The sequence below is a fragment of the Alligator sinensis genome, unplaced genomic scaffold (assembly GCF_000455745.1).
Source record: "Alligator sinensis unplaced genomic scaffold, ASM45574v1 scaffold1059_1, whole genome shotgun sequence".
NCBI classification, from domain to species: Eukaryota; Metazoa; Chordata; order Crocodylia; family Alligatoridae; genus Alligator; species Alligator sinensis.
Genome location: NW_005842103.1, coordinates 1,388,858 through 1,398,040, shown reverse-complemented (window position 1 = coordinate 1,398,040; position 9,183 = coordinate 1,388,858). Strand labels below are relative to the sequence as shown.

Genomic DNA, 9,183 nt, shown 5'->3' with positions numbered 1-9,183 from the left:
CCCAAAACCAACCAAGAGCAGGTGCTCTTGATAGCCCGGGCGTGGCACCACTGGGCACGGGTGGGAAGGGAAACCCTTTGCAAAGCAGGGTTAAATCGGAGACCGCCGTCCCCTGCCAAAGGGCGCAGGAAACACCGAGGGGACATAACACGACATGTCCCTTTTGACAACTCAGGCGTGAGTCCAGATCAGACGAGTGTCTGGTCCCAGCACCGACTAAACAGGAAGCCAGCCTCGTCCCCTCCACGTAGGTTTGTTTTAAGAAAAATGCACTTAATCACAGGTTTCCAGGAAATCAAATAGGGACGGGCATGCTTTCTTACAAACAGGCACAGTCATATCTGCATTGCTTTATTAACTCCTTGGATCGTGTGACCGACAGCTTTCGGACACGCCAGACCGTTTCCTTGAGGAAGGCAGCTTTACAACATTGAGTACATTGTGCGCGTGCATCTATTTCCCAATCTTTCGCTAGCATCCAGTTGTCATCCGTCCCCACGTTGCATTAAACAACAGTCGTGCGACCTCCCCCCCAGCTGCGTATCATTTTATAGTTGCATGTATGTCATTTATACATTTACTTATACATTTACTCCGAACGGTCTGCGCTCAGACATACAGGGACAGGTTTAAAGCAAGAGCACAATGCAGCCTCCTTCTCAGCAGGCGGTTCCCGGTTCCCTTCCTTTTTCACAGTTCCCGTAGGTCTCCACATCTTTAAGATAACTCCCTTTCCTTGACGAGGAGCTCTCTCTGTTGCTAAACTGGTAGACTCTCAGTTTAAATAAATGGTGGAGCCTCTCTTGGAACTGGTTTCCAATGAAGCCGTACAGCAGGGGGTTGATGCAGCTGTTGGCAAACCCCAGGCAGATGCCGAAGGGCAACGCGGCGTCGATAACGCTGATCACGTCGCAGTTGTTAACGACGCCCACGTGAACCAGGGCATCCAGGAAGGTCAGGATGTGGAAGGGGAGCCAGCACAGCACGAAGGCCACCACGACGGCAGCCACCAGTTTCAAGACCCGGTCTCTCTTCTGCCGGTTTTTCTCAAAGCCCTGCGCTTTCAACAGGTGCCTCCTGATCCAGGTGTAGCACGTGGCGATGACGATGAGGGGCACGAGGAAGCCGAGGGTGTTCTTCATCCAGGCCATGCCGGCAGACCACTTCCCGTACTTCTCGTTGGGGAAAGCCATGATGCACGCGTTCACCCCCAAGCTCTCGATATAGTAGGTGTCCCGGAAATAGAAGGTCGGCAGGGAGGACACGCAGGCGAGGCCCCAAACCACCAGCGCTATGACAGACGCTTGCTGCAGTGTCCTCCGCTGAGAGCGGATGGGGTGGACAATGGCCCGGTACCGGTCCATGCTCATGCAGGTAATGAAGAAAATACTCGCAAACATGTTGAGAGACAGAACGGAGCTCGACACTTTGCACATCACGGACCCGAAGATCCAGTTGTATCCGTAGGAGTAATAGGCTGCCCAAAAGGGCAGGGTGGCCAGACACAGCAAGTCCGCGGTGGCCAGGTTGAACAAGTAAATGCTAGCGACGGTTTTCGAGGCTCTATGGCGGCAGAGAACCGCCACCACCACGCTGTTGCCTACAATCCCCAGGATAAAGATAATGCAGTACAGCACGGGAATCAGCGTGAACTGATAGTCGAAAATGTTGAGCGAGCAGGAAGACGACGACACGTTGGTGGGTGATGAATTCAGCTCCCGGAGAGGCTCTTCGGTCGGGAGGAGAGGCTCAGAGGCGTTGCCGTACATCCTGGGGCTGGTGGAGAGAGGGAGGCTGCTGGCTTGTTGGCGGCACGGACACCGCTACGTCACATCGCTCACCTGCGCATCAGCACAAAACACGTGTTAGAGCCCAGGGCATCCCGCAAGCCCCCTGTTCTGGGAAGATAGCGTTATTCCAGAATAAAAACCTGAGAGCCAGAATAGGGGACTATGTACGCTGAACCAGCTGCTTTTCTTCTGCTAAGATGAGGAGCACTGGCACAAAAGAGGTCACGGTGTTTACTAGTTAGGACAAGCAAAGTCCAAAGCAGCGAATATGAGCGGCACCGGAGAAGGGGGATGGATTGGGGAGCAGAATCGCAGCCCGTATCCAGGTTCATCGCCCTGCGTCCCAATTCAAGTTAAACCACCCTGCTCCCGTGGTGGCAAGTCCGTCGTAAGTATTCAAGTATCCTCCCAGCTCTGCTGCGAGGTGGGCAAGCATTGCTATCCCTGTAACAGCAGCCTGCAGCTCCCTGCAGGGGGGTCCAACAAGGATGGAGCCAGTGGGGGCAGATAGCAGGACAAGGAGCAATGGGCTCAAGCTGCAGCAAGGGAAGTTGAGGTTGGATATTAGGGAAAAGTTTCTCACTAGGAGGGTGGTGAAGCACTGGAAGGGGTTACCCAGGGAGGTGGTGCAGTCTCCATTCTCGGAGGTGTTTAAGTCCCAGCTAGACAAAGCGTTGGCTGGGATGATGCAGTTGGGGCTGGTCCTGCTTGGAGCAGGGGTTGGACTAGATGCGACTCCTGAGTCCCTTCCCACCCTCCTTTTCTAGGATTTTGCTGAGTTTGGACTGGAGGCAGGGAGGGGTGTTGTGGCTTGCAAAATGTCACCCAGTGACAAGAGCAAATCTGGCTGAGGAGCACCGGTCTCAGCCCCCCAGCCCCAGATCTGCCCCTGGAAACATGAGAAGGCATTAGAGGATCCAAAGCCCAATCCTTATCCCCAGGAAGCCAGTGGGACTTGTGTCCTCGGGGTCAGGGGCTGCAGGATTGTGCTTCATTTGAAAGACGCAGCATGGGAACAAGGGCAACACACAGCTACACAATGCAGAAAGGGACGTGCGCACGCCATGCACAACTCCCCTGGGAAGCTGCTGCCGGAGAAGTTTCTGTGAAAGAGCTGAGCAAAGCAAAGCGGTGCACAAGCTTTGGGAGTTGAATCAATAGAAAGGCTACAACAGCTGCCTTCAATCATGTCTCATTAGCTACAGCAAAGAGGCCACGGCTGCTAGTTTAATCCTCATGGAGTTGTTCATATGGATGCTGCTAAAAATCCTTGCAGATCCTAAAAAAGCAGCATTCAGGGCACAGCCAGGGAAATCTTAGGGCAACGGGGAATCTCCCCGAGCCAGGACTCGAGGATGTACCTCAGGGGGGTCCAGGACAGATACTCAACAGCCAGAAACTGAGCCGTGAGATCTGATCTGTTTGATTTACTCTCAGCAACCGGATCGTTTCATGTTTGACTTGACACGCACGGTCACATTGAAGCCTCCAATGTTTCTGCATCAGTTTAGCAAAAAGTCTCCAAAAGTCCTGGTATTCTCCGTTGTTCTAATGATTTCTAATGAACCACCTCACAATCAGAAATAATATCCACCAAGTACAATGTGCTGCCTAGAAAGACTCATGCTTAAATACATTACTGTCTTAATGGACTAAGAATTAAATCTGGAAGAAGATGAAGGCACCTTGATATATTCAGTGCCTCTACACTCAGAGTCATAAATATTGATCTTCAAATGCCGTTACTGTAATTAAAAATGGCAGCTTTTTCCCAGTGGGGAGGGGGATTAACTAAATAAATTACTTTGTTGTGTGTCTCAAATCTCTGAAGTTAATAGACAGGTATCCAAGAGCCAGAACTTGAGTCATGAGGTCTTATCTGTTGGACTGACGCTCTGTAAAAGGACCGTTTCATGTTTAATTTTAAATACAGTGTCATAGATAAGCCTCAGATGCTTCTACATGCACCGCTGTCTTCACATCACAACAGGATACAGGGAGGATTTGCAAAAGATGCTTCCTTTTACCGTGCTGCTATTTCAAGCCCAATGAGGTTTTAAATAAAGCGACTAATTTTAAAGAAAATTCACGCTCATCTTACCTTAAAAATGGCAGATTTCAAGCGGAAGGCGGCTCTCGGTCGAACATGCCCCCTTACTCCACGGTCCTTCCAGCAGGCAACATCTCCAGCTCTCTGGTTTCTTTCTTATATGTTGTGTTTTCTCCACTGGGAGACTTCAACCTAAATGCATAACTCCGGGACTGAAACGGGAACGCTTGCCAGTTCTCTCTGCCCCCTCCCCGCCTTTTTTGGCAGCAAAACGCCTTGAGAATCCCCCTCTCGAGGCCATGTGAACGCAGGCAATAAATCAGACGGGAGGAACAAGAAACCCAAAAACCTGTGGTTTGCACAAACAGACCAAGCTGGCTTTCAGGGCAGTGGTGCTCGTGGAGCTACGCCCAGCCACAGCCCCTTGCTCCTGCACAAACCCACGTACGGCAGCAACGTGTTTTCGGGGCGGGGGGGGAGGGAAGAAAAAAAAAAGTCTTGCATGCCTGAAAGGATCCTCATTCTTGCAAATGGGGAGAGCTCAGCCTAGGAAAACATTCACTTTGTAGGTGAATCGAGCGGGCCCAGCAAGGCGCCTGGTAAGAGCGGGCGCATTGCTTGCCAGAGGATGCACAAGACCCTGCATTGCCAGCAAAGCCAACCCCTGTGGCAGGGAGACCTGATGCACATAAAGCAGGGAGGGTAAAGCTGAGCGAGGCCCACCGTGCCCTGGCAGGTCGGGGTTGCCTCTGCTCCTGGGAGAAGCGGGCGTGCTAATGCGAGCGGATCAGCGCAGAGTAAACATCCAGCACTGGAAACGGGCTGTCCTGTTCTCCTCCCTCGGCTTTGCCCTTGGCGCCAGACGCGGGAGCTGGGCTCCCTGCGAGACAGCGTCCTTGGCATCCAAGGGATGCCCTTCGGAGAGCCTCAGGATGCCCTTGGCGATGCCGGTCTAGGGCAGAAGGGCTCAGCTCTGCTTCTTACTTCAAGCCACCGTCACCCCTATACTTCCCCCTACCAAGCCCAGAAACACGCCCCTCTCCCGACTCCAGCTCCCATCACCAACTCATGGGCGGCTGGTGGAGCACACGTGGCACGGGCCTGGCTTGTGAGGCTACGTGACTTGCCCAGGGTCACCCAGAACAGCACCTTGACACTGCCCCTTGCTGTCACCACCCAAAAGCACTTTTGGGGACAAAGTGAAATTGCACCCAAACACGCAGTTTGGTGGGCTGCATTGTTTCTGGAGCCCAGAAAAGGCAGGCACCTGATGATACAAAGACCTAGTTGCTCACCCAGTCCTGTTACCCCAGCACGGGTGGATCTAGGATTTGGAAAAAGGGGTGCAGCGTGTGATGAGGGGCATCATCACCTATAAAACAATGCCGATTTTTCTCCAGTTTAAGAAGCTTGACTAGTACGCTAGGCACCGAGGGTTGGATGATTCAGTTTAGGGTCAAGGCAAAAAAAATAAAATAAATAAAACTTAATTGGAATGAGTTAAAAACAACCGGCCGGGCTGTGAAATAGGAGCTCCGTGACCAGGAGCAGCCAGCAGCCTGGCACAAGAAAGGTGAGCTTGATTGGTGGAACGTCAAGACCATTAAAAAGACGAGAGGGTCATTAACACCCCCGTAACGAAGAGTTTAGAAGGGTTCAGGCAGATGATAATGAGCCACGACATCAATGCACTCCCTCACTGCTGCCAACCTCGAAATGCTGCTGCCACGGCCAGGCAGCTCGTTTCAAACTTTGGGTGCAGAAAGGATTAAAGTGGGTACAAGTGCATCTGTGCATCCCCCTGGATCCGTTCCTGTCCTCTGGTGCATTCAATTTGGCATCTCAGGGACAAACCAAAGGTCAGAGCTGACAAGCTACTGTGATTAATCTGATTTTTTGAGGAAAAAGTTTTTCCAGTGAAAATACAACTGACAGCAAGTGTTCCCACCATCTCTTATTATAGCAGTCTATGAGAAACAAAGAGAAATGTAATATTTGCAAAACGCCCACTGGGTTTTACCTCTTCACCTGGGCATTTTCAAATGTGCTTCTAGTGTCACGCCAAGCCCCTGTGGAGAGAGCAAATATTACGTGTGCAAGTTCACACCCCCGAAATTGCAGGCAGCGTGCTGCACCTCACACGAAGGAGAAGAATTGGGACTTTTGCAAACCCCCCCGTTCCTGACCTGGGAGGTGCTTTCAAAGCAATTCAGGTGCATGATTCAGACTTAGTCACGTGTGGACTGACACGGCGCTCATCTGGTCCCAGGACACCATGGCACGTGAAAGCACGTGATGCCGGCTGCCGTCTGAATGGACCATCAATAGTCTCCACCGACTCCTTCTCCCTCCCGGTTCCAACTTCCAATGTGACCCAGAAACGCTCAGTAGCATGTGAATGTTTATTCTGCATGCTACCAGACCAAGTTGCTGTTTAGATTGGGATAGAAACATTGCTTTTCCCCTCTGGATGCTTTCTAGCTGCTCACAGACGGGCTGGTGTCTAGCCTCTCCTACAGCTTTGCCCTCCATCCATCCATCACTCTTCAGAGGAGAGGAATTGCCTCAACATGGGGCGTTATCCAATTGCTGGACCTAGGCAGAGCCCAGAAATCAGGACTTGGGCCTCTGTGTGCAAAGGGCTGCCCCAGAACACGTTGGAAACACCCACCTTCCCCCCAGTTGGGGATACTTGTATTAGCCCATTCTGGATCCTCCTTTTGCTGCTCTGCTAGCATGCTACCCATGAAGCACCATCTTCCTTCTGTGGAAAAAGTCGAGCATGCATGGGACACGCAAGCATGCATTTCAGTGGAAGGCATCGCCTTCCAGTCTTACCCAAGTGCTGTGCTCACCAGATTGCAAGTGCAAATTTGCACGCCCAAGCCTCCCGTCTGCATGTGCAATTGCACGTTAGCCTGCAAAGCTGAGCGTGGCCTTTTTTCGACACCATGCCCAAAAGCTTAGTGACGTGGCTGGCAGATTGCACCGATGCCAAAGGGACGGGATGGGGAGGAGATAACGGGACCCGCAATGCCATTATTCATTTGGGTAAATTAAGTCAGTTCTCATGGCTTGGTGTTGGCAGGGGAGCTGATAAATGCTGCTTATCCTCGCCTGGATTATTCCAAGCAAAGCCATATTTCAAAATGTTCTAGCAGATTGTCAGCTTGTTCTCGGGAGGCTGAGACCTCCCTCCCCTGCCTGCCAGATTCGTCCATGTGGGATCCAGATGCAGAAGGTATTTGCAGCTTTAATTTGTTTCTGTTGGGAAGAGCCGTGGAAACGGGCTGCCCAAGAAACGGCATCAAATGTAGGTCAGTAAGGCACAGTGGAGTCCAGCTCAGTGTTGACCGAGGACGAGATGCCCAGCACGGAGAGACAGGCTTGCTTTGGCGGCATCGCAGGGGCCCCAGGGACTTGCTTCATACACTTGCGCCTCCAGAATAAAATGCGTCCCTGCGCTGCCCTGGACCGCAGCCATTTCCCTCTTTTGCCTTGCAAACGTCCTGCCCAAAAGCTGCTTTCTTCCAGGGCTGCATAGAACCCCGTCCTTGGAGTTTCTCCTCCTTGGCTTTTCTTTTTCTTGCTTGCAAGGGACTAAGCTTTCAGCGGGAAGTGTCTGATGAGGGTCTACCCCCTCCACACCCACAGCACTTCCAGCTGAAAGGAGCACTGGCACGGCCGGGCTCGATGGCAGATGATTTCTGCATGGAAGATGGCATTCAGGATGCCCGCTGGAGGTGGAGATTGAGGGCAGGGATTGAATGCAATATCTCCTACCTGGCTGCTGCATGTCTTCCTAACCACCGTGCCGGAGGGAGGATGTTTTCACCCTGGTCTCCTGCAGTCCTTCCTCTTGCAGCTCTTTCAATGGGGATAAAAATACTTCAGTCGTCCTTGGTGCACAGCTCTCTAACCTGGTGGGAAGGATGCTCAGCCCAGAGATGGGACGCTGAGGCTGCAGTCCCTGCTGTGCCAATGGCTTATGTGTAAGGAGAGGAACAGTGTTAATTAAGGAGAGAGCCCAAGAGCACCGGAGACAAGTGCTGAGGTCTCCCTGGGGGAAAGTGTCAGACCAAGCAGGTCCTTCACACTTCAAGGAGTACCCAAATCCCCCCCGCCCCCAGGGAACATGCCTACTGGGGGGTCTTTTCTCACTTTCCTTGGGACAACATGCACGCACACCTGCCTAGAAGCAAGCCTGCCATGGCATGGGGATCCAGGAAGATTGCGCTCCCATCAATAGAAACCGAGCTGTGGCCCTTCAGGATTGGGCTCTTGGGTCCTGAGCATCCATGGGGCTCCGTTCCCATCGAGATGCCCAAATGAAGCAGCCTGAGCTTCAGAAGAGCTCAGGACCCTGGTGCTCAGCTCCAGGGAGGGCAATGCAGGGCACGGGGCAGCCTGGTCTGTCCGTGCTGGGGGAAGGATGGATTTCCGTCCGCACACATTTATTCTGGGGCATGTTTTGGGAATGCTCCATCAGGGCCAAGCCGTGGCAGCTCCCCCAGCTGCCAAAATCATCCAAGTGCTGCATGGTTCGGCCAAAAAAGTGGCCTTACATATTTCAAAAGTTACTAAAATCAGTAAAGAAAATAAGCACACGACAGCTCTGGAAAGGCACCGACTCCATTACTATTAAAGGCAGCCGCTTGGAGCCCTCTCTGCAAGTCCCTCCCTCCCTCCCATCCTGCTCCCGGCCCTGGGGCAAGCGTCCGGCTGCACCGACCCGAGGAGAGGGCTGTCGCTTCCTCTGCGGTATAGCGCGGGGGCTTCCAGGAGCTTAAAGGCTATAGGAGCCCAAGTCCCACTGCCTGCCCTAAGAGGATCCTGAGGCACTTGACCAGCATGGATGATAGACCCCATCTGACAGAAACAGAGAGCACGGCAGGGTAAAGAAGTCCAGGCCCCAGAGACCTGGGGAAACCTTGAGGAAACCCTTTGCCCGACCACACTCTGAGCTGTCTCTGCATTGCTCACCCTTGCTTCTTCAAATCCACACAAATAGGCCTCACTTGCCAGCCCCCAAAACAGGTCGTTTTATCAGCTCCCTTCAAGCTCAGATATCCCCACGCTCACTTCCTTCACTGCAGTTCACCCTTCCTGCAGTTCATGAGAGAAGACACCAAAAGCTGCTGCTAACTCTGCCTTTCCTCATTTGGAGGCAAGACAACAAGGTTTGCTGTATTTATAGCTCATCTAATCACCCCGGTCCAGCAGCCGGACCAAGGGCTGCGAGCCGTAGCCGACATTGATAATCCCAGAGGGAGAAGCTGGCACGGGGCTAAGACTCTCGACTCTTGGTGGGGTCTGCAGCGGTGGCGGCTCCTGGAGCCACCA

General features: G+C 52.7%; 1 protein-coding gene across 1 annotated transcript; it reads right to left on the bottom strand.

The window, feature by feature from the left end:
• Positions 1–338: 338 nt before the first annotated feature.
• Positions 339–4,063, bottom strand: AGTR2 (angiotensin II receptor type 2). Its single transcript, XM_006024440.3, has 2 exons — positions 3,892–4,063; positions 339–1,841 (listed from the first exon to the last, which is right to left on the bottom strand). The coding sequence occupies exon 2, from the start codon at positions 1,767–1,769 to the stop codon at positions 660–662; it is 1,110 nt and encodes a 369-aa protein (XP_006024502.1). The 5' UTR covers positions 1,770–1,841; positions 3,892–4,063; the 3' UTR covers positions 339–659.
• Positions 4,064–9,183: the final 5,120 nt, after the last annotated feature.

Excerpts from the sequence above, each read along its gene's own strand:
- AGTR2 (XM_006024440.3), bottom strand. The coding sequence starts at position 1,769 with ATGTACGGCAACGCCTCTGAGCCTCTCCTCCCGACCGAAGAGCCTCTC.